The 25,806-nt window shown below is 44.0% G+C and overlaps 1 protein-coding gene across 7 annotated transcripts in view; it reads left to right on the plus strand.

Annotated features, from left to right (window-relative positions):
• Window positions 1–25,806, plus strand: part of CASTOR2 (cytosolic arginine sensor for mTORC1 subunit 2) — a 197,346-nt gene that overhangs the window by 87,052 nt on the left and 84,488 nt on the right. For all 7 annotated transcript variants that reach the window (XR_010593920.1, XR_010593919.1, XM_065573383.1 and 4 more), the window contains exon 2: window positions 635–705. Coding sequence is in view for 5 of the 7 variants with exons in the window: in XM_065573383.1 (XP_065429455.1) it covers window positions 635–705 (71 nt within the window). In the remaining 2 variants the exon portion in view is untranslated. The remainder of the gene's footprint in view (window positions 1–634; window positions 706–25,806) is intronic.

Here is a 25,806-nt window from a genome sequence, read left to right on the forward strand (position 1 = left end):
ACAAAATAGAGAGGCTGTGCCTCAGTTGACTCGCAGTGTCAAAAGACAGGCACAGAGAAGATAGGATCCTTTTGTTTGATTTAATGCTGCTGTTATTGACTCAGCTGTGCTGAGAATCATAGATGAAGAGCAAATCATCAGGAGGTCCTGGAATGAGGGAAAGGGAAGTGGCTTGGCAGATGGGATTTCCCCATGCAGAATGCCCTCCCAATGTGTAAAGGGGCTCTGAGATGGGAGGAGGAGGAGATGTCAGGGCATCACTAGCAGAGTGGAGGGGTTCAAAGGTCCGTTTCAGGATGTAGAACCTTGAAGGTTCGGACAAGGAATTTCGAACATGATGCCATGGACAAGGGGGAGCCATTGGAAGGGTTTAAAGAGGGGAGTTACATATTCAGATCAATGGACAAAAAAGATCGTTTTAGCTGCTGTATCTTGGATAGATATAGTAGCTATCTGGTGGGTCACTGGGCAGGTAAGTGGAAGATACAGGAATAGAACCCCTGGCCCTATAGGCTGGGCACACTGACTCCTTACAAAGAGAGCAGGCAGTTTTGTGGGTACCATTTCAAACAAACATAAATAACTCTACTCAGTCCATTGGCTAATAGAGCTGCTGTCCTGTTCCCCTATGCAGGTGCAAGTTCTTCAGTCTCACGGAAACGCCAGAGGACTATACGATCATTGTGGACGAAGAGGGGTTTCTAGGTAAGTCGCAGCACCTGCTGCTTTCTACTCTAAGCTGGGGGCAGAGGGATGCGTGTTTGCCGTTTTGTCATTCTCCTGATCAGACCATAAAGGGAGATGTTTGTACAACGGTTCTGTTGGTAAGTACCAGAAACACAGTTATGAAAGATGCTTTGATCATTTAAGCAGCCTGTCTCCACTGCTTTGCTGTAAAAGACATTTCACATATGGAATGTGAATAATTTGTAGTGCAAGTTGCCAACTTAAAAAAAAAAAAAAAAAAAAAAAAAAAAAAAAAAGAGGATTATTGGAGAGCTTTTTGGAGGGAAGAGGGTTAACCAGAAAACCAGCACATACAAAATGGTGGTGGACTTCTGGAAATGTAGTGGTCAGTCTTTTACCGACCCAGAGCACCCCCTCCTGATGTGACATGGCATTTCTGCCCCACTCTTCTGCTCGGTTCTTCCGTTGTCTGGTACAGTGGTGGCTTGGCTCTGCAGCCAGGTCACATTCTAGTTCCACCCCTTCAGGGGTATCTGCCTCCCAAACAAATAATGTCTGACAAAACCGCGGGAATCAGCACAATGTCTTCTGCCCTTCCTGGGCTCCTCTTCAATCTTACTGTTCTTCTAGAGCAGTGGCTCATAGGCTCCTCCCAGGAGTAAACCAAATGAAAATGCAAACGAAGCCAATTCTGCTCACCCCAGGCTCGAGCGTTTAAGATAACCCTACAAAGTGTTTTGAGGTGAGCCCCCCAAGCATGGGTTGACAGAGTCAGGCTCGCAGCGCTCGCATTAGCGCTGTAAAAACAACTGTGTAGACAGCGCCCTGAAGTTGCAGCTCAGGCTGGAACTCGGGCTCTGAAGACCACTCCCCTCCTTTGGCTTTAGAGCCCAAGCCATAACGTCAAAGCACTGTGTACACCGCTATTTTGAGAGCGTTAGTGTGAGCCCTGCTAGTCTAAGTCCTTCAACCTGGGCTGGGAGGCTTGCGCCCGTTCACTCCAAAATGCTGTGTAGACGCGCCCCATGTCCATATTCACTTCTCCCTCCATCTGGCTTCTCTCCGGCCCTTCTCACAGAGAGAGAACTCCGGACCCATCTCTCTCCTGGGATGACTCCTCCCAACTGCACTGACTGGATTGCTTCCTTTGAACTCCTCCCTGAGGCTGAGGCATCCTGCAGGTGTAACAAGGTGGAGCTAATGCAGCTCTCCGCCTCGATTGATATGGGGTTTATACACCTCATCACAGAAGACTACAGTTACCTGCATGTTACCTACTGAGCTAGTTCATCATCCGCTCCCCATGAGCATATCAGATCGTGCGCCTCCTTATTGCCCTGATCTCCCCCCGCCCCAATCAAAAGAAGTACTCGAAGATAAATATTGTATAGCCTCCACACCTATAAAAAGCCAAGAAATAGCTAGTTAACTCCTCACCCAACCCTTGCAATCATGATGTCACCTTCTCCATCTCTGCCACCCATAATACACACGCTACCTCCTTCCACGCAAAATGTGCTGCCTTCCACCTGACCATGTGCGCTGGGCAGAAGTGGATGTTTTCTCACTGGAATGTCTCATCAACCCTGTGTTGCCAAAAGTATGTTTGTGAGCTGTAGTTGTTTGTTTTAAGCGTGTAGTGTTGGACAGTTGCTTAATGGAGGGAACGGTTTGGCTTTGTAAGTGGAAATAATTTGTAATGGTGTTTATCATTTTGAGACGTTTTTATTTGCAGCAGTGTTATTTAGGTGATAGAATGAGGAAGTGTAGCACTGCTATTATTAATATTTTTAACAGCTGCTCTTTGCGGTTGCACTTAAAGGTTACACATTTTGCAAGTTTGAAGACAAAATTCAATCATTAAAGTGTGAAACAGGAATTTATTCTCTATAAAACTTATAACTATGGAGTTGCTACCAATGCCACCATAATATTTAGTAGTTTTTGTGAGTGCTTATGACTTAAGAATCAAAGCATTAGGAGGAAAAATTAAATTGCATGCCATCCTTATTAGTGGTAGATTAATAATTGGTAACAAATGATTATTTCCGTGAATTACACCCTTTTTATAAGAGCAGTCATGAACAGATCACAGTTTTCTTGATTGTATTCCTCTATTGTAAATTGTTGGTTTAAATAATTTCTTTAAGCACCTGGTCTGTAAAGTGTTCATGAGAGATGTTGGTTTTGATGGAAGATGGAGGTCACATGCTACTGTTTTCTTCCCTGATAGGAAGAATGTAACGCCTATGTTTGTGTTTCTAGAGCAGATGTTCACTGTAACTGATTCAGAACGTGTTTCCTATGAATGTTCTGTAGTGTTTGTATTGTGGTGACCCCCAACTGAGATTTAACCCTCAGCAGAGTAGCATATAGTCCTTGTCCCTGAAAAACTTACAGTCTAATGGGAGAGACAGACAACAGGTGAGGAGGGGAAGAGATGTGCTAAAGATCACAGAGCATGTCAGTGTTGGAGCAAGGAAGAGCGCCCCGGTGTCCTGAGCGCCAGTCTAGAGCCCTAATCACTAAACCATGCTGGGTTTCTAAATTTGCTGCATTCGATGACATGCCATCGCCAGGGCTGCATATGTGGCAGTAATATCCATATGGGCGTGGTTCTTTGGCCTGATCTATACTGAGGATTTGCCCCAATTCCAGCCATTGGTGGCCACAGCCCGGGCGCTATAATTGCACCAGTGCAACCCCTAGTCTAGGTAGGCAAAGTTTCTGTTTGCACTAGTGAAAATTACCCTTGCTTGAAACTGGAGTAAACTCAAAATAGCAGTTTTGCCTGTCTACAATAGGAGTTGCACTGGAGTAATTATACCAATGATGTAATCAGAGCAAATCCTCAGTCTAGACGGACGCTTGTCTTCAGGTAGCTTGGTGAGTCAGTATTGCCCCAGGACACCTCGGTGAGTCAGACAGTGCCACCACATTCAAGTAGCAGTTTTCTGATTTGATGATTTGGACTTAATTTCCCCTTCGCAGGCATGTTGCTGCTTTCCTGGTTTCCATACATGTGCATATCTGCTGATGACTGTCCTACTAACATTGCAGCCTCTGACATTGGGTTCAATGACAATGGATTAAGTAGTGGTGGTATCAAGAGGATAATTATAATGGCATTTTAGCCTAGACAGTCTTGCATGCATCCATCCATCCACACATACATTGGCTCTTTCTCCATATTTGAATATGTTGTCTGTGGCTAGCTTCTCCGAGCAAGTGGGTAACTGCGTTCTGTATCAGCTATTACATCTAAATGGTATTTAAGGAGAGTCATAATGCAATAATCTGCAAAGCGTGACTCACTCCCAGGCAAATTGCTGTGGATGTGTAACCAGTCGGAGACTGAGGAAAGGTATTTTGGCCCCTGATCGCCCCAGCAATTTCAGAAGCAACTGTGAATGCAAAAGTATCCCCACCCTACAATCTGTTGGATGAAGGGGGGAGACAAATGCCCTAATTTCTTCCTGCCTTACTCACAAGGTCTGTCCCCCAGCTCGTTAATATCCCCTCTGTCTTGTCTGAATTGAGTTCAAATACTTTGTCCTCAACCAGATTCCAGTCTCAGCCAGGCACTGTGACAGCAAAGACACTGCACCATCTGGGCCTGATGAAAATGGGACCAAGCTGCAGGTAGTCATTGTATGGATGGCAATTCAGGCTGAACCATGTCCATCTCTCCCCCATCAAACACACAGCAAACAGGAGGGATGGTGAAACAGAGCCTCCTGGGACAGAAGGGAACCACTCCAAAGTGATACTGCCTACCCCAACCGGGGACTGGGGGCCAGTTACTAAAAACAGTATCGGCAACAGTATGCAGGGCTACTGACAGCTTGGCTGAATCGCTGCTGTGCCTAGCTAGTAATGGTCTACATGCTGTCCTACGTCAAAAGTCTGCAAGTTTCTGGCCAGCTCTCAACCCGGCACACAAACACACTGGGCTAGTGTCTGAAATTCAGGCCTCCTTCCTTTATTCTCAGTGGTTTCCCCATTATTCTCAAGGAATAACAATAAAATCTCAGCCTAAATTTCCTCTTGAGCTTACCTCTTTTACCATTGTCCCAGCTGGGTCCCTGTCCTTGCTCCCAGTTCCCTTGGTCGGGTTCAAAGCCTTTAATGCACCTGGGTTGGGGCCAGTAGCACCTACCTAGGATGGCTGTGTGGTTAAGCTGGCAGAAGGGCTCTACTTTTCTAATGCTGCACTGATACAGCCTGACTGGCAGGGATCAAGGACACGTGAGGACTTCAGTTTGTCTCACCATCACCTTCAAAGGGAAGATCAAAGGCTAAAGACTTTTTTTTTTTTAATAGGGGCCTAACTTTCTTTCATCTGGGAGATGCTTACACCTTACCTTCCTGTAGGGGAGCATTAATAGTCTCAGCCTAAAATGGGCCCGCTACATCTCGTTTTGATTTAAGTAGCTGAGAGGTGCCTGGATCCAACTCAAAGTTGATAGGTTGAATCTTTTCCCTTGGTGAGCAGTGCTGGCAGGATCTCCCCAAAGAGAAGACGACATGGACCAACCCGCCACCAATCCCTGCTGCTGTTCTCCACAAAGTGGGGGATCTGACTCTCTCTGTCAACTGCCCTGGGCGAGACTTTGCAGATGCAACAGCGAGGAGGATGTCCTATCACCCAACGCCCTTTTGAGCCATCCAGGCCTCTTCCACTGCCAACAGCAATCAGGAAAAAATTAGGCTGGAAAAATATTAGCAGTTTCAGCTATGCTTTAGGTTGAGGTTTTTGTAGGCTGTCGTGTTTGTTAGCACTCCACACTTAATGACGTGCTATAATCACTGTTAACTGCTCTGACTAAAAAAGGCATCTCAAGAGTTTGTTTGCTTGGGAATAGGAAGAGAGGCAGGCTAGTAAGGATGCCATCATCTCTCCACCCCAGAAAATGACTGCTAACATTTAATTCCCTGGTGGTGGTGTGAGGGTTATATCAACACTGATCCTGACTGGTTCCAGTGGTGGTTTCTTGGGTGGTTTCTTTTTACGGGGGAAAGTCCTTGCACTAGCCTGGTAACGCAGGGAGATAATGCACAGAAAACTCTGTGCCCGAGTTGCTGCTGAGTCATATTAGCAAAAAAAGAGTTTGGTCATGAGCTTGTCCTGTGTGAAAACAGGTGACTGAGTATGTCAGGGGCTGGAGCGCTTGAATAAGTATTGTGAAATCCTCATGCACGTCACCTACAGCATATTCAGCACATGGCAGAAGATGAGGTGCTACGCTTGGGAATATACATACGCTGTTACTGTGCTTTTCATTTTTGTAAAGGTTTGGCTGGAAGCTTCCTGAGGTTGGTACAAATTCCTGTCTCCCTCAAACGCGCACACTAAGGCCAGATTCTCCACTGCTGCTTCATCTCCAATGGAGCTGCACAGATCTACACCAACTGAGCGTGTAGCCTATGCTGTCTTTACATCCTTATGTTTTTTTTCTTCAAGCATTTTAGCTTTCATGTTCTCTAAAAGGGAAACAAACGACCGCACATCTGGACAGCACTCTTTGACATCCTGAGTAATGCATCCTGGGAATGAGTTGCTAATGTTGGGTTCTTGTCCCAAAGATACCATCAAAATAAAATAATGGTGGTTTTGGTTGGGTGGTGGGGGCTGTGTTTGCCTGAAATGGAATTTCCAGTCAGCATTCATTCTGCAGCTTTTAAACAGCCTATCTGCTTTTTACTTCTCCATATCTAATATCAGCTGGCTGGTCTGCAGTCCTGTTCATCCTTTTTCACTTGGGAGTCCACTACCAGGCTTAGTGATGGTTCTCCGTGGATAGCTTCGAATGAAATGCCATCCATCTAGCCTCCAGTTTTACAGTGCTCCTTTATCATTGCACAGCATGATGTGAAATGAAGAACTGAGTCCCTACCGGATCCGCCTTCTCTCCTAGATGCTTGAGCATAACTAAAGAATGGCAGTAACTGACGGGGCCTGTATAACTAGAAGCAGCGGTATGGAGAAGAGAGGATGTAAAGTTTTCTCCCTGTTGCATTTCTTCATGGAGGGTTTCTCTCAGTTCTCTTTAGGTCCAAATATCTCTCCAACTTACCCCGTCATGCTGACAAGGAGAAGGGATGGCATGTGGCCAGTCAGTTTTATAAGGAACTAACTTTTGCTGGCCCTTCCCAACAATTTTGACAGTGGTACTTGTAAGGTCAGTATGGTGACCACTCACACATTTCCAGGATACCGGACATTTGGTACTTCCGGGAATGGTATGGGCCCAAGTACGGTTTTGTCTCAGTATTGTATGGGGGAACAAACCACTCAAAAAGAGGGCAGTCCCGTTGAAACCGTACAAAGGGCCTGCCTAAGAGTCAGAGGAACTGGTATATAACTTCCCACTAGGTGATGAGTTTTACATCATATAGTCTATTGGTTTTCAACTTTTTTTCACTCGCAGACTCCTAAAAGATTTCAAATGGAGGTGCGGACCCCTTTGGAAATCTTAGGCATAGTCTGTGGACCCCATGGGTCTGTGGACCACAGGTGGAATACAACTGATGTAGTCACCTTGACATAAAGCCTGTCTGCATATAGGCCACACATGCCACCTGGGCTTTCACCACAAGTGGAATGGACAAGATTCCTTCTGAGGGCTTGTTAGCATTGCTGTGTAATTTGGGTGGAATGATCGTGATGATGCAAAGCCGCTTTGGCCCAGTGGATAGCATGCCAGACTGGGAGATGGGAGACCTGGGTTATACCCCCTGCCTCCAACGTAGCCTTGCTATATGATCTTGAACAGGACACTTCACCTCCCCTTGCATCATGTTCGCTCAACACCTGTATCAACAGGTCGATCACCTGGGTGGCGTAGTTTGAGATCTGGAGAACCACGCTCATCATTTCCATGATGAAATGCTGCTTCCACAGCCATCTCACCTGGTGGATGGCCTTTGAGTGTGATCCTCACCTGCTGAAGTGATGGGTAGTAGCTTTGACCTCGAGGGAGTGTTGCAGGTGGGGGTGAGAATTAAAGCAAAGAGGTGATGTGGGGAGTCCTCGTAGCTCACCAGAGGTGAAGGATAATAGTGAATGCCAATTTGGGGTCAGTTCACCTGCTCCTGGGCACTAGACTGAGACCACCAAACTCATTTCATGTAGGTCACTAAAGGATAATCACTCTGCTGGCCTGGTCTGGATTTGAATGAGAGAGGGAAAAGGGTCTTGTGGTTGAGACACTGGATTGGGACTGGGAAGATCTGAGTTCAGTTCCTGGCTCTTCCCCCAGATTTTCTGTGTGACCTTGGGGAAGTAAGTTAATTACCCATATACCTTATTTCCCCAGCTGAAATGGAGATGATAATCCTCATTTTCTCCCTTCCTTTTCCTGCCAGGTTGAGATAGTAAACTCTTCAGGGTGGGTCTCTCACTGTGTGTTTGTACAGCACCTAACACAATGGGGTCCCAGTCTCATTTAGGGCCTTGAGGCACTACCATAGTACAAGTTAAAACAAACCAACAACAAAACAGCTATAGAGCTGGTGGTTGAAAAATCCTACAAATTTTGGAGAAGTGGGGGGAGGGGAGAGGTTTTCTTGAAATTCACAATCCCCAATACGTATCCTCAATATGGAAGTCACTGTACCTGGTTACCAGCTCTCTTCAGACATCTTGTGTCCCAGGTGACCTTGGAGTCATGGTCTGTCTGATTTTTCTATTTTGCTTCCAGTGGCTAATTCAGTAACAGGAAAACATTGTGTTGCTTTCACATCCTTTCCAGTCCACTAGTAGAAGATTGACAAAAAGCCAGGCCTGTAAATTAGTACAAGCAGTAAGCATTATTAGTTCAGTTCATATTGTAATAATAAAAAAAATCTTCACAAGGGGGAAACAAGCTAGTAGATAAAGAGATTAAAAAAAACTGTTATAAATATCCTTTTTTTTTTCCCCCCCAGTAACTAGCCCTTTGTATCTCAGACACAGTTGCTTAATTTGCCACCTGACATTTCTAACCACGAATTCCTTCCCCTGTTCACCACGTTCTGGCCATTAGGAGTGCCTGTAAATTGCTAGGCAGAATATATTTTCTCACTTATACTCTCTATCTCTCTGGTCTTTTCACTGACCTGATATAGATATAGATATTGTGTGTGTGTGTGTGTGTGTGTGTGCGCGCTTTTGAAATGATGTGGTGGTAATGGTATAAATGCAAATTAAACATGTTGGGAACTGACAAGTGACTACTCAGAAATGTTTGTTTGTCTGGAAAATTACTTTCCTCCCCCTGATATTTGTATATGTTCTGTAGGAGGCATCGTGATCTAGCAGTTAAAGCCCGGAGTGGCGAATCAGGATAATATGGATTACATTCCTTATTTTGTCTTGTGTCACCTTGAGAGGAGACTTAACTTCACCCTTCCTCAATTTATCCTGCCTGTAAAACTGAGATAAACTAGCCTACCTCACAGTGGGGTTGTGGTGCTTAATTAATGTTTGCAAAGATTATTTATTATGCCTGTTACCTTCCTCATAAAGTCTTTTGACCCATTTCCGCTCCTTGCCCCTATTTAAAGAAATACTGTACAAATAATAGATATTTTCACTGTTTCCTCCAGCAGACGGGTGTGTGCTGATATCTATTTTTATTTCCCAACCCCAGTGAGAAAGCCAGACGTCTCTTCCTGAAGCACTTGGCTGGCCATGACATCCTCCTTTAAGTTAATTAAAATCTCTGCAGTTTCCATACTCTTTCCAAAGCTTAAGATAAATAGATGCCATGTGTATCTGTTCGTCTATTCACTCTTAGGAATGAAGGACTTTAAAAAAGTTGTTAGAACTGAAATGGTGGAATGATTCATTGGGAATTTAGATAGGTTTCTGGGAGAGAAAAACAGATGGAAAAAGAGAGAGACAATCCTGCATGTTTACCTAGTTAGGTTAGTGGTTGGCCATTTGTGTGCTGCTCCATTGGTGGATTTTTCTAGGCAGGGATTTAGAGGAGAGCGGATCCTTTTGTTTATATTTGCCATCAGTGAAGAGGCTATGGCTCGCCAGCCTGATGGAAATGAGCCAGTCTAGGGGCATTATACACTTGATGACTGGGAAAGGAAGCGGGCAGTGTTTTAAAGACCGTATGTAATATCTGTCTCCATTATGTATTTATATGGCCCCCGTTACTTTGGTATCTGAGTGCCTTACAATCTTTAATTAACCACCCTTCCTTGAATGTTCTCTTGCGACATTTGATAACTCCTTATGATTAGTGAGCTGTTCCACCTTGTCTTTAGCTGTGACACTCGAGTACATGTGTGGCTCCAAAGCTTCTCTCTTTCACCCACAGAAGTTGGTCCAGTAAAAGATTTATTTCCTCACCCACCTTCTCTCACAATCTTTATTATATTTATCCTGGCAGCATCCCTGTGAGGCAGAGCAGTGCCATTATCCCCATTTTACAGAGGGGAACTGAGGCACACAGACATAGGTGCTGGAACTCAGGGTTGCCGCACCCCCTGGCTTGAACTGGTTTCCATCATATAGAGCGTTTACAGTTTGGTTCAATGCTCTCAGCACCCCCATTGTACTGATTGCTCCAGCACGCCTGCACACAGAGGCTAAGTGACTTTGCCCAAAGTCACATAGGAAGCCGGTGTGAGGAATTAAATTTCGGTCTCCAAAGTATTGAGCTAGCCACATAACTGCTAGAGCATCCTTCTGCCAAAGGGCAGACTTGCAAGAGACTCTCCCGTCTGGCCGCTTGCACAGACAGGGGTGGGTGTGACGATGGCAATTGCTCTATGGGAGTTGAGGGCACTCAGCACCTTCCCTAATTTTATTTCCTGGCCTGTTCTTTAGGACAGCAGTCTTGGATAGGAAAGGGGCTTCCAGGCCTTGGGCTTTCTAAGGATCAGCATGCTGTTGTGAAAGTGACAAAAACCATCTGCTGCTGGCAGACTTGGGAACCTTCATTGGCCAGCCCTCCCTTCTGTCTGCAGCTAGACAGACCCTTGCAGCACCTGCCTTTCCAAAATTTCTGAGGCGATAAAACTCAGCACATTCATGCAGAGTTTGATGATCAACTTCCGCTGACTTTTTTGCTGCAGTGAGGTCTTTTTTCAGCACTTTTTGTCAGCCTAGAGTTTGCCTTTCCCTTCCATGTGACTGAGAGTTTCTTAGCTCCATCTGACTATCCCAGTGCCACCCTTCTAGCACAGCAGGTTCTGCCTAGTCTTACAATAGAGTCAGCAGTTTAATTATTTGGGTGTCTTTGACTTCAGAAATGCAGAGGTCTGTGCTAGATGAATTTTGAAGTCCAGATTAGCAGCAGGTAGCCTGGGCAGAGGCCATCAGCATGAGCCAATTCTTGTATGATAAAAGAACAGATTGGGATGGGGGAAATTGTTCTCCTTCCCATGCACTGATTGCGTGATGGCAGTATGTCGTCCCTTTGGCCCACCAGCTGTCCCCTCAGGCTTGGGCTTCAGTGGTCTTAGAAAATACAGTAGAACTGCAGAGTGAGTTACAAACACCAGAGTTACGAACTGACCTGTCAGCCACACATTTAGAACCGGAAGTACACAATCAGGCAGCAAGAGACCAAAAAAAAGTACTGTGTTAAACGTAAACTACTTTAAAAAAAAAAAAAGGAGAGGGGAGAAGTGTTTTAAAAACAGATTTGACAAGGTAAGGAAACTGTCGCTGTGCTTGTTTTGTTTAAATTAAGATGGTTAAAAGCAGCATTTTTCTTCTGCATAGTAAAGTTTCGAAGCTGTATTAAGTCAATGTTCATTTGTAAACTTTTGAAAGAACAACCATAACATTTTGTTCAGAGTTACGAACAACTTCCATTCCTGATGTGTTTTTAACTCTGAGGTTCTACTGTATTGTTTTGGTTTGGGGCTGGATCAGTTAACTGGATAACTAAGTCTTCCTTGAAAACCTTGCCCAGCATACAGCATTATTGATTTAATGACCGAAGAAGAGAGTGTTATCCACCTGTTAGAAAAGGAACCAGAGTTCTTGGATTCAGCTCTATAATTCACTTCTTTGTCTGACCCTGGGCAAAGTAGAAACATTTTGAGGAGGGTGGGGAACTCTGTTTTAAGAAAATAATTACAGCGTTTGTTTTGGTTTTTATAATCTCATACCTTTTAATACTTGTATAAATCTTGTGTGGGATTCGACCACACAGTCCGCAAGGTTCAAGCCACACAAATGCTAAACCCCACCCTGCCAGGAATGTATTGGCTAATTCTTAGAAACATTCTAGACTCATAGAATCTTTGTGCCAGTCCAGGAACATTTTGTCTGAAAAGTCATTTATTTTTTAAAAAGATTATTTTTTCTTATTGCAACATATTTAATCGGAAAATAGAAGCTGTTGGAACAACAAGTGTTAAGAGTCAGACTGTATCCCGCTTCTTTCTTTTTCTTTTGATTTGTTTGCTAGAAATTCATTATGTACTTTTTTTTTTCCAGCAGGAATATATGTCCTCAGTGTCCCATCCCACACTGTCCCACTAAAATCTGGGCTTTTTCATTCACTGGTGCTGCAAACTCTGTGAGCAAAGCCCTTGCCAAGATATGTAAAGAAAGTTATGTCAGGAGGTGGGAAATCTGCTGATTTTTGCAATTTGCATACCCTAATTACCATAAACAACATACTTAATCCTTTCAGACTGTGAAAAACCATTCATTGGTGAGGCACTAAATGGGTCATTGAAGGCTGGCTGCTGACTCTGATGTTGAAAAACTATTGAGCAGGGCTTTCCTGTGTAAAAGCAAATAGCAACGGACAATAGCTTGGGAAGGAATTGGTATTTGATCACTGTACTGGGTGGAGTGGGCATTTCAGAGAGGGTGTTGTACTTATTGTGCGCGCACACCCACACACATACATCATCCGTGTGCCAGTCTCAAACGAGGCCTTCCAGTACTTATAATCAAAGGGGAGGCATTCTTTTCTGGATCAAACTCTGTCCTGGAGCTGTGGCTACAGCTACCTGGAGGATGACCATTCCATTTGCTGGCAACTTCTGAGGTTTCGAAATTTGTTTTCATTCTGCACTGGAATGAAAACAAAAACCTTTTGAATGTTTTCACCAAAATGGAGTTGTGTCAAACTGTCTGTCTTTTTACTTGTAAAGCTGAGGGAAGAAATGTCGCGATGTCCAGGAGAGCACACGTGTGCGTGGGGGGGTCCTGGCCTAGGAAATGATCTAAGCAACTGTAGTTGGGGATCAGGTTCAGATTTTTCAGGTTTAATTGTTATCACTGATACATTATGATTAAGTTCTTTTGAGGAAAGGAGAGAGCAGCCTGTATAGCATGACCTGGACTTGTCAGTCTTCACTGTTCTCGCAGGGTGCAAACCTCCTTTTTTTCCCACTGTGGACAAATATAGCAACTATTCTGAGAACTCACTTTGTCCGTATTCCACTTTTTTGGCCAAATACAATGATGATACGTTGGTCGTCCTCAGAGCACTTTGCAAGCCTACACGTTGACTGTCTTGTAATATCCCTGTGAAGTAGGAATTCATTTTCCCATTTTATGTATGAGGAGACTAAATGACTAGCCGAGGGTTATGCAAGTATTCTGTGTCACACTGGACATAGGACCCTGGTTTCCTGGTTCCCAGTATCTTCCCTTAACCACACATCCAAGTTTCTCCCCATGTCTACATTTGAAAATTGGAGATGACTGCCTGAGATTAATAATCTTGAAAGATAGTGTTAAGGATTTCTCTGCCATAATATTGATATTTTCCAATAATCCCCCTATCAAGCCATGGTTAGTCATCACTTTAACCAGGTAGGAATGTTAACATTTTATTGTCCGTGAATCCCAGGTCCATAAAAATAACGGACTATGGAGCAGCACTCACTTGTTTGCTAATCTGGCAGAAGTATGCCAACACACTGGGGTTTTTGCCACTGGTGCGCCTCTTACTCAAAACTTCACGCTTAGAAAGTTCATAAATGAGGCCACAATAATTGGAGTTTTTTCAGGTTGAAATTGTTCCTTGTTTATTTTACATGATGACACCAATCACATGACTGGAAACATACCCAACCGCATATTTTTCTAGGGTAGGATCAAGTTTAAAATGATGAGCTTGATAAAAGGAGAAATCATTGATGGAAATTCTATCTGAATAGGGTTTTTGTGAATCTATTTTTTACCCTCCATGCTTGATAGCTATTTCAACATTCTTTCTTTTGAGAGATGCTGAAGGTTGAAAGGATGTGAGGTATCTTAAAATGTGTATCAAAGAGTTTGTAATGTAGACAGGGCCTTAGCCAAAAACTCAAGTGTCCCTGGGGTTAAAACACTTTTCTCTCCCTTTTGTTTATCATCAAGAAGTTTATTTTTCAGCTGCAACAATCATCCAGAAGTGCTTTCGATTCAACATGCTCCAGTAAACAGGTCGTGCTGGGTTGAGTCTGCAGTGTATTTTGGATACAAGCAGGCAATAAGAAAGCATGCAAGGTTTAGCTGTAGTTGAGAATTGCAGGTTGTCAGGGGTTATATTATACCACAGAGTTGCCCATATGTTGTCTTTATGCCTGATGCACTTAGTACACCATCAGGCATTAATAAAAGTCAACATACAAGTCAACTGTTCTTCCAAGTCATTTATCCAATTTGGAAAGTGTGTTAGCATCAAGTTAACTTAATTATATGTGGATTTGGGATTTGGGCTCTTGGTAGTTTTTAACCATTGAACTATGCAGATCAATTATTTTTAAATTCCTTTCCTGATGGCAGAAAATGATTACCTAGGAATCCTTCAAACCCCACACCCTCCAGTCTTCACTGAACCCAATGGGCGAGGATTAATAAATCATTTAGGATTTGTTTGTTTCCGACGCTGAAAAGAAGATCCTCATGACAGACATCAAGGTGCCATTCGAAAACAGGTCACCGGCCTTCCATGAGGCCCGAGCTTGGAAGGTGCTGAAATACACCCCGCTGGCCAACACCCTGAGAGTCCAGGGCTATGAGGTCCAAATCCACGCCCTGGTCGTGGGAGCCCTGGGTGCGTGGGACCCCCCCACAACGAGCCAGTGCTGAGAGCGTGCGGAGTTGGTAGACGCTACGCCCGGCTCATAAGACAGCTCGTGGTGTCCGACACTATCAGGTGGTCCAGAGGCATATACACGGGGTACATCAGAGGACACCATCAGTACCAGTTCGAGTAATCAAGAATGCCAGTCAGGGAAATAACCCACTTCTTTCCTTCCCTGATGAACCAAGGGACGCACCCCACCCATGTACTTATTCACTACACCAATACTGACTTGGACTCTAAATACATTCCATGGGTGGCGAACCCGAGATCACTTATCCACTGACTTTTTAAGAACTCCCGCACCCCAATCTGGGTCCATGCTGGTTATGTGCTATGTGTATATTTTATGAACCTTGTAACCGCCACTTGTAATCCCTCATAACCCAAGCCTGACCCCAGATGTACAATACCTTCCTTCTTAACTTGTGTAAATTTGATTTTAAACATTAACTTTAACTTTAATAACATTTTTACTCCCATTGTGACTCCACTTACAGAGCCTGAACTGAAGAATGCTAGTTCTTGTGGCTATTTCCCTGCCAAACCGGTGCACTTTTCATACGTGTCTTACAGCTTTCTCCTTAAACATCTTCATGTCTTAAGATACAGTCACGGTTGCATAAGTGTCATGTTCCTGTATAAAAGTCATGGAAACTGAATTAAAGACACGTGTTTGCTAACTTAAGGCTGCACCATGATTAGAGTAGTTGCAATGGCCAAAGGGCTGCTTGCATGATTAAAGATTGCAACTCGAGAGTTCCTGTTTGGCACCCATGATCGCTGTGTAAAAGGATGGAAAGCTCCTTGCACTTTCCCTTTTCCCCAACCCCCCCCATGCACTGTGCAACATGCAAGTAGAACCCTGGCCCTGAGCATCTTGCAATAGACATGTTTATTATTTTGCATAAGCCTGAGCTTTGCTAATTTTCTGCTGGGCTTGTTTTCAGCAGGGTTTGCAGAATTGCACTTCGTAGGGCTTGTTTAAGATTGACGGATTCGTCTTCAGCTGAAGCTGCCTTGCTCCATCCTCCGATTTAATCTATTGGTCAGTTATCTAATTTCTGCAGCGATAATTAACTGTGTCATTGGAATAAGAAATAGAACGTGTAGCTCTTGGAGTGTAAATGTGTAAATTAAACAATTCCATAAACCTGGGTTCAAGTCTTCTTCTCAACGGGCTAAAGGTGTTGCTAATAACAGCTATGTGGACTGAAAGTCCCTTTCAGGGACCCGGTCACCCTGAGCTCTAGCCCAAGGATTCTTAACCTTTTTCTGTCTGAGTAGGGTGACTAGATAGCAACTGTGAAAAAATGGGGCGGGGGGTAATAAGCGCCTATATAAAAAAAAAAGTCCCAAAAAACGGGACTGTCCCTTTAAAAACAGGACATTTGGTCACCCTATTTCTGAGGCCCCCCGATATGCTATAAAAACTCCACAGCTCACCTGTGCCACAACATCTGGTTTTCCTCATAAAAGCCAGGCCTGGCATTAAGGGATAGCAAGCAGGGCAATTGCCCGGGGTACCAAACCACAGGGAGCAACGAGAAGCTAAGTTTCTCAGGCTTCTGCTTCAGCCCCAGGTGGCAGGGCTCCGGGCTTCAGCCCCATACAGTGGGCCTTTGGCTTTCAGCCCTGGGCCCCAACAAGTCTAACGCTGGTCTTGTTTGGCAGCCCCCCTGAAACCTGCTCACGACCCCTCAGGGGGTCCCGGACCCCTGGTGGAGAACCACTGCTCTAGCCCACTCTAAGCATGTCTTGCACAGCACCTAGCAGATTGTTGGCACTAAATAAGTAATAATCTCTCGGGTCCCGACAAAATGAGTCTGCTAGGTCTTCACTTCATATTGGTGTTTCTTTTCTGCTTTTTCCCCCCCTCTTCGGAGGGGTTGTAGAAAGAGTGATAGTTGGCGTGAAAACAAAAGGTTTTAGGCTGAAGATGGAGGTGGAACCAGCAAAAGACAGGAGGAAAAAAAAGAGAGGAGGGGACAAGAGAACGCCCAGCAGCAGGAGTCAGAGGACAGAGCATAATGACGAGAGAGGAGCAAGTAATCCTGTGCTGCTTGGAGTCAGAGCGGTTTAGAAAATGAATGAAAAGGAGCTGGGCCTACTTGAATGGGGCTGAAATATGCAGCAGAGAGGATTCAGCTGGAATGTGTTTAGTATGGGGGTGGATGTGTCTTCAGTGCTGTTTTCTTCCTCTGCCTTTTGCTGTTGTGTTTTCGGTTTGAAAACCCGGCCACCTCCCTCAATGCAGCTGGAGGGTGTATTTGGGTCACCTTGGTGGAAAGGTCTCCGGCGATATTTGTTCTGGCACCTTCTGCCAATGAAGGTGGGGAAAAATCAAAACAACCTCCTCACACACACAAACTCTCTGCTGTTTTGAGTGGACAGAAGCGCCTGTTCTGAGGATGTTTACGGTGCCTCCCTATGCTCTAAACAGGGAAAAGATATTTTTCCTTCCAGCCAAATTTGTTTTTGGAATTTGTATAAACAAATTTTGACTTATATGAACGCACTAACATGCCGCAGTGCTTCCTGTTCTTAGTGGTTTGAATGTACTTTTATTGCCCTCAAAGCCTCAAACTGGGACATGTATTTATGTGTTCAGGAAACCCAAGGCAATCTGTCAGCTACTCAGGTTGTCTCACAATGGGGTAAAAGAAAACTAGTCACAAAACAGCTTAGTTTTAAAAGCACAGTCTGTGTTGTTTAAATACAGAGTTTGAAGGAGCTACAGAACATGCTTACCAACTACAAAGAAAGACACCCAGAAGATTGGAGGATTAATAGTAATGTTCCTTACATAGCGATTGCTTTACAAGCTGTGGGCTCCGATCCTGCAAAAAATTATGAGCCTGCCTAATTTGAAGCATGTGAGTAATCCCATTGAGGCCAATGAACGACTTGCATATAAGTCAAGACCTCGTTACATACGGCCCCATTGAAATGCAGCTGACTCTGGGGTGGATGGAGGCAGCCAAGGGGAACAAAGCAAGACCCCTTAGAGTTGGGAGGAGGGAAAGTTAAACAAGGCAACTGAGGCAAAGCCTTGCTCTTATGAAAACCGCCAGTGGAGTTTTTAATGTCCCTGCTGAGCAGGCAGCTTTGGTTTGTCAGCTCTCTCTTAAACCCTTGCACAGATAAAGACCTAGAACAGGCAAATACTTAAGCACTTTCCAAAGTGGGATTTCCTGAATTGGCACCATAGGGGGAAGCATGCCACCAGTTGATGCTCTCTGGTAAGCATGAGGGGCTGCCTGGATTTAGGGCAGGGATTTCAACATTTAAATGTTTACTTCGGGGCAAATGATTTTTTTTCATTCAATTTTGAGGGCTTTTTCCTCCATAAAACAGAATTTCAGCCTGTTCTATAAAGCAGCTGGATGGAAATGGCTTTTTAATTTGCTGAAATTTTATTTTTTCCCTCTGTTTTTCAATTAGCTCATGACAATGGAGTCCTGGTCCATGAGAGGGATTCCCAGCCACTACCTCAGTACAAATAGTATTTATTATTTATGAACTTGTTCCAAATACAGTTCTTCCAGTCTGTTTCTTGGGTGTCTTTCTTTGGAGTTGGTGTGTTCTGTAGCTCCTTCAAACCCTGTATTTAAACAACACTGTGCTCTTAAAACTAAATAGATTGTCTATTTAAATATGTTGGTGAGTTCTGCTTCTAAAGCAGCCATTGCAACTGGTGTGTTGTAGGTGGCAGGAAAGGTATTAAATGGAGCACATAACAAGGGCATCTTATTTCAAAGGTAACTACAAGGAAAATAGGCTTAATATACAAGTTTGTTATACACAAAGGTTCAGGTTTAAAGGATTGCTTTATAATGAGCATGCAGGATAGCCCATTGAATAGTTACTAGAAATGGTATAATTTCTGTGATGATTAGATAAGGTAATAAATCTGTTGTTTTCCCTGCTTATGTTTGCAGCTTTTAAATGGTTTGGCTAAAGAGAGAAAGAAACTCTGTGGGGTTTACAGAATAAAATTAATGCAGCCTTTTTCCATTGAGGGGACTACAACAAGGCAGTCTATTGTTTAATGTAGGTTCGCTGTGACCTGCTGTTCTCTCAGGTTTTGCAAGGTGCTGGAATAAGAGCCCAAATCACTGAAGCTCATTAAACGAGAGGCCTAAAGCCACTCTGCCTAAAATTTGTACCACTTAGCAGAATGGGGAAGCGCGTGATAAAAAGAAGGCCCTTGTACTTATAAAATGCCAGAGATAAATTGTGTGGAAAATTCTTTCAACTAATGGTCTGAGAAATATTCTGCAAAGGCTATTTTCTACCCGTAGTTCTAATTGCATCTTAAACATTCATAGCCCGAGCAACCGGAGAATCATGCACACTAGTGTCATGGTTCACTTGGAGCAATTTGTTTTATAAGATAATGAACTGTATCAGCAGAAGTTTAAGACAAATGATTATAGGAGGGGCTTGTAGCACTGCCTATTATTAAGGTTGTCTGACACTTTCCTGTTTTTCCAGTTGTTTATAACTTTGTCAAATTTTAACTGTTTGGCCTGATGTCTCTGCTGGATGTCTGCCTCGGGCTGTTGTGGAAGTTTGGGGCAGAATCTGGCGACCTTTTCTTTGAAATGGTCTAGTGGCCCCATGCATGGGTGGCATGTGAACCGCCAACTGGGGCCACCACATAGGGGAACTGGAGCCGCACGCAGAGTGAGAAGCAGATCGAGGGGGAGGCCTGGGAGTGGAACATGGGCAGGGCCATGCCTGGCTGTTTGGGGAGGCACAGCCTCCTCCAGCCTGTGGTATCCATGCTTTGGAGAAAAGATTTGAAATCTGGCTGAAAGGTGGCCTTCGTGTCAGCCACATGCCCTTTGCCATGTCTGTGAAAATCCACCCAACACTGTTCATTTGATTGCTACCTCCTGCCCTATCCGGTACCTTTCATCCAACTGTTGTATCCTGTCTGACAAGTAGAGTGTAAGCTCCTGGGGCAGGAACTAACCTCTTAGTTACCTGACTATACTGTCATTTGCTCAATAAGGCCCTGATTGGACTTCCTAGGTATTATTGTAATGCCAGTAATTAACAGCAGCCCTCCTGATCATTTGCTGTATTCAAAATCTCTAGCAGTTGGGGAAAAGAGGAGGTCTCTATATGATATGTCCTTTGTACATAAGGGATGTTTGGATAATTGTGATTCTTGCTAAAATATTTGGCACTCAGATTCTGTGATGATAGATGATTCAGTAGATGGGCGGATCTGTCTCTGTCTTTAGATCCCAGATTATTTGAATGTATTTGGTGTTCTCCAGAAGTTTGGATACTCAGACTGTAGTAATAACACTGATTTGTGTAAGCCCTTTAATCTGAGGATCTCAAGGAGCTGTACAAATATATTAGTGAGTTTGATCTCCTAAAACCCCTGTGAAATAGGGGAAGTATTATCATCTCCATTTTACAGATGGGGAAACTGAGACTTGGCGGTTTAGTAGTTTGTCCGAAGTCACACAGTGATTCAGGACCAGAATTGGAAATGGTACTCAGGAAGTCTGACTCCCAGTTCCGTTCCGTTCCATTCCTCTCTAATCACCAGTACAAACTACTTTTGAGCCGTTAAATGGTTATAGCTGTATTGTATGCAAGCGTTGTTGAAACTGTGTCAGTCCCAAGATATTAGAGAGACAAGGTGGGTGAGGTAAAAACTTTTATTGACCCAACTTGTGGGTCAAAGAAGAAGAGCTCTATGTAAGCTCAAAAGCTTGTCTCTGTCACCAACAAAAGTTGGTCCAATAAAAGATACTACCTCACCCATCTTGTCTCTCTACTTCTATATTGGCATTAGATGAGCGCTATTTACCAGTTTACATTTATCAATAGATAATTTTTCAGACAGACCCATTTTAAACCCTTTTAGCATCTTAGTTTTCCAAACAGTTACATTTTACTCCCACTTAAAACATTTGCTCTTCTGTTGCCTCCAGTGATAATGCTCCATAGCAATACAAATAGCATGCACAGCATGGCAGGAGAGAGTAAACACTGTTTTTTTGGAGGAGGCGTTTTATTCTGCACTATATTTGTATTGTCAATATAGAGCACATTTTTAGTAATGACTTCAAACTGTCGAGTTAATTCTATATAGCTTTGCCACTAGGCAGGGTAACGTTTTGTCTCTGCAACGTGCCAGGCAATTTGCTAATTATGAAAGAAATTAAGCACATATTTCTCCCAGCCAAATTAGCAACGGGCCGCTGTTTGGAAGGATACATGGAATATCTTCGTCTACCTGTGAAGGTAGGTCTTAGATCGAGTTTGATGGACTGGTTCTAGAGTGTAAGTCACGTGCATTGTTTGTTTGAATTATGGAGCATGTGGAGGCCTCCATGAAGATTGGGGACGCATTGTGCTAGGCTTGGTACAAACACTGAGGCTATTCCGACACTAGAAACACTGCAGCTACACTACTATAGCACTGCTTTGTAGGCACTTATTACAGCGATGGGAAGGGGTCTTCCACTGTTGTTGTAAATCCATCTCTCCGAGAGGTAGGAGCTAGGTGGATGGAAGAATTCTGTTGACCTAGCAGTTTCTACACCAGGGCTTAGGTCATCTTAAATACATTGTAGTGTAGACCAACCCATAGGGCATGTCTACACTTACCATGGATCAATGCCGCAGCGATCAATCCAACGGGGGTCAATTTAGCAGGTCTGCAGTGAAGACCCGCTAAATCGACCACAGATCACTCTCCCGTCGATTCCGGTACTCCACCGGAACGAGAAGCATAAGGTAAGTCGACGGGAGAGTTTCTCCCATCGACCCAGCGCGGTGTAGACACCGCAGTAAGTCAACCTAAGGTACGTCGACTCCAGCTACGTTATTCACGTAGCTGGAGTTACGTAACTTAGGTTAACTTAACTCCATAGTGTAGACTGCCCATAGGAAGAGAGAGCCCCCGCCCCAAAGAGCTTGCAGTCTAAACAGTAAAGATGGACAGAAGGTAGGAAACAGGAAACTTTATTCCCACTTTAGAGGTGGCAAACTGAGGTACAGAGCGATTGCGACTTACCCAGGATCACACGGGGTTTGATCCCCTCTCTGCTGAGTGTCCTGTCCAGTGCCTCAACCACCAAAGCAGCCTTTGTGTCGGTTAGAATGAGTATAAAAATACGTATTGTTGAAACCAAGTTTCCATTTCCCCTTGGCTGGGTGTCAGCAGCTGATCCTTAGCCATTTCACAGTCAAGTCTTGCAAAGTGTCTGATTAATAGTTCATATCTTTTTTTGCAAAACTTCATCTTTTTTTGCTGTTCATTTATTACTTACCATATATGTGAGTTGAATGTTTTATTTTTATGTTAAATACAGTGGACCCATCCTTACAATGAAGACTTTTTTTTTTTTAACAATATAGCTTCATGATTGGAGACGGTCACTGGGACTGGAAAATGCAGTAGTTGATTAATAATTGTTTGCCATCCCGTTAGCACTGGTCATCAAAGCACTTTGGGAACATGAATGATTTAAGCCTCAGAACAGTCCCTTCAGGCAGAGAGGAATTACTGTACCCCTTTTACAGATAGGAAACTGAGACACAGTGGGCCAAATTCAGAGGACTATGTAAGGATGATTGTAAAATACAGGCTGATTAAGTTGTTTGAGTCTAGTGTTGCAACATACAGACTGAGCAGCATGGGCAAAGGTATAAATCACTATTTGAAATACCTCTGAATTTGGCCCTGTGGGATTAAGTGACTAGCCCAAGGTCACACAGTGAGCCAGTAGCAGAGCTGTGAACCCAGGAGTCCTTGCTCCCATCACTTGACTGCTTTCCCTTCCGATACACTATTTGCAAAACATTGAACACTGTGGAGCTTTTATAGTACTATAAATGGGGTTACACTATTCACTACAAGAAGCGTCTGCTGTATATGATGAAATAAGGAGTTGCCTGTGGATCTGTAGCTGCTCCCCACACTACCACCACTGGCTTGGCTTGACAGTAGCTGGATAGACAGAAAAAGAGGGGGTCGGGATTGGCTGGTGGTATAAGGACTTCTCTACTAGGGGTTCAATTGTTTTTCTTTAGACAAACTCTGAATGTCATTCTTAGCTAAACCCCTCCCTTGAGTTCAGTTAGTTCATCCAGTCCGTGGACTCTTCTATTCCCTTTTCAATTACGCATTCTTTTTCAATAACTCCCTACAGCAGGGAGACAGACAAACTGCTCTTCGTTGTTCCTGCGTGGTTTACAGCGGGTGGTTTGCTGCGGACTAAAACAGAAGCATTGCAATACCAACTGCAATCTTCTGTTTGGTAAACAGCACCCAGACCATATGTTCGCTGTTGATTTCCAAGGATGCCTTTTCTGTTCACGTGCGTGCATGTGAAACGGATACTGATAGATATCCACAGCCACGTAGTCAGGTTCATTAAGAAGGGACATAGGGGTTGTGCTGCTTTGTGCGCTTGCCTGCAAAGTAAGAACTTTGTAAAGGAGAGCTTTGATCCCTACAGCAGAAGAAACCGTCCATCACAAGCTTTGTCAAATTCCTTTGTCACTGGACCTGGGGCTGTTCTCTTGCAGGTTTGAAATGACCTATGAATATTTGTTGGTCCTCAGAACCGGAAACCTTTGTCTCTGTTGAGGTGGGTTTTTCTTTTTCATCTCTCAGTGCTGAGAGTGATCAGATATTTAAAAATCCATTAGTGGCTTTTATAGAGGAGAAGACTAGCAAGGCAAATGCAACAGAAACACTGGCCTCTTGCTTATTTTGAGACGTGCCTCTCTAATATTTGTCAGTCTCTAACAATAAACTACCTTATTATTTCAGTGGTTAGCACAAACCAAGTGTAGAGTACTATGGAATGGAAGTACCTTGCTATAATATGTGTGTGTTGCATATTTAGGTAGATAAAACCTGAGAAACTTTTTGCACCAGCTTTTGTCAAATTCTTTTACTCTCTGTTGTTAATTACTCAAGATCATAGTTAGGGCCCTGCCAAATTCATGGCCATGAAAAACGCATCACAGACTGTGAAATCTGGTCTCCCCCCGTGAAATCTGGTCTGTTGTGTGCTTTTACCCTATACTATACAGATTTCACGGGGGGGAGAGCAGGGTTTCTCAAATTGGGGGTCCTGACCCAAAGAGTGGGTAATGGGGTCACAAGGTTATTTTAGGAGGGTCATGGTATTGCCACACTCACTTCTGCACTGACTTCAGAGCTGGGCAGCTGGAGAGCAGCGGCCGTTGGCCAGGCACCCAGCTCTGAAAGCAGTGTCTTGCCAGCAGCAGTGCAGAAGTGAGGGTGACAATGCCAAGCCACGCCACGCTTACTTCTGCGCTGCTGCTTTCAGAGCTGGGCAACCGGAGAGTGGTGGCAACTGACTGAAGGCTCAGCTCTGCAGGCAGCAGCGCAGAAGTAAGGGTGGCAATACCATACCAGGCCATCCGCACTTCAACGCTGCTGCCGGCGGCGGCTCTGCCTTCAGAACTGGGCTCCCAGCCAGCAGCCGCTGCTCTCCAGCTGCCTTGCTCTGAAGGTAGTGCTGCCGCCAGCAGCAGCGCAGAAGTAAGGGTAGCAGTACTGCGGAACGAACACACACACACACACACACACACACACACAACTCCTTTTTGTGTCAAGACCCCTACAATTACAAAACCATGAAATTTCCGATTTAAATAGTAAATTTCATTATTTCAGCTATTTTAAAAATCCTATGACCGTGAAATTGACCAAAATGGACCAAGAATTTGGTAGGGTCCTAATCATGGTGGTTGGAACTGGCAGAGGCCTGGCTATTGGGCATGTCAAGTTACTGTTCCTCCTATAGTAATGTACCTCAATGCTTTTGATCTTCCGCTTCCCCGTAATTTGGACCAAACCTGTAATTTTGCACACGTTCCTGCTGGACTGGGGGACTCCTTCTTTGTACACACGATGCTGCTGTCTTTGTCCTGTTCTCCTGTGCTGTTCCTTACAGATTCAGCTGTACAATTCTTGCCTATATAAATGATCCTACAAGACATTCCTCCTGCATAGGACCGTGATTGCTTTCTGCAAAGCTCTGACTGGCAATGGCTCCCCCTGTGCAGTGATAGCTTTTAATGCCAAACAGCTTCCCTTTGGCTTTGCTCAGTGTTTACCAAGCAGTGGCATCGATATTGCTCTCTGCTCAATGTTAGGTTTTTCAGACTGTGTGACAACCTGCATTGTGCCTGTCTGGTCTCCTTCACATGTAGCTATCGGAGGGTTGGTTTTTATTTATAAACCTGGGGCCAGTCATTGAAGCATCAAAGCAGAGGCATTGCAAGGCTCTGGATGCGGAGAGAAGTGGGCTTTGGAGGATGGAGCGGTAGAAAGGAGAATCCTTAGCAGCTTGCTAGCTAAGGACCAGTTATTTGTCATACATTTTCCTTCAGTCTTTCTTGGAACCAGCTCATTTATTTGAAATAGGACTTGACCCTAAAAGGACAGAGTTACTCTCTGCTGTGATTGTCAGAGAGAGAGGCTCTGTGATGTTCGGATAACCAAAAAAAAAACCCCTCACACAAGTCAGTGGTGTGATGTGAGAGCACGTGTCATGCTAGTGGGCTGATTTTTATTTTTACATTCAGAGGCTGAGTTTAGCACCAGATGCTGCAGTTTTTAGGTCCGGAGATGTGAAATGATGGATAGGGAAGGGAATATTTGTGGCTTTTAAAAGCTTTATTTCTTTCTTTATTTCTTTTGGTGTGGTGTGGTTTTTTGTTTGTTTGTTTGTTTTTTGTTGTGTTTTTTTTTTTTTAAATAACACCTAGTTTTGGAAGAACTAGTCCCTGTTGCTCAGCCCATACAGCTGTTAGGAAGAATAATAAAAACAGTGCTGAGGGAACTTTTTAAAGAACAATTTGGGGAATACAGATTTGAGGTGATCTTGTGAACAGGCAAAGAAACTTCCTTCAGTAGCAATTTTTCCTCACCTCCTTTTAAAAATAACTTTTTTGTGCCATCATCAGGAGATTTAAAAACGCTTTTGTGTATTGAGAATTTTGGTGTATGAACAAAATCCCAGCATGTGGCTTTAAACTATAGATAAGCTTTAGTGGAATT

Source organism: Chrysemys picta, chromosome 19, assembly GCF_011386835.1.
Source record: "Chrysemys picta bellii isolate R12L10 chromosome 19, ASM1138683v2, whole genome shotgun sequence".
Taxonomy (NCBI): domain Eukaryota; kingdom Metazoa; phylum Chordata; order Testudines; family Emydidae; genus Chrysemys; species Chrysemys picta.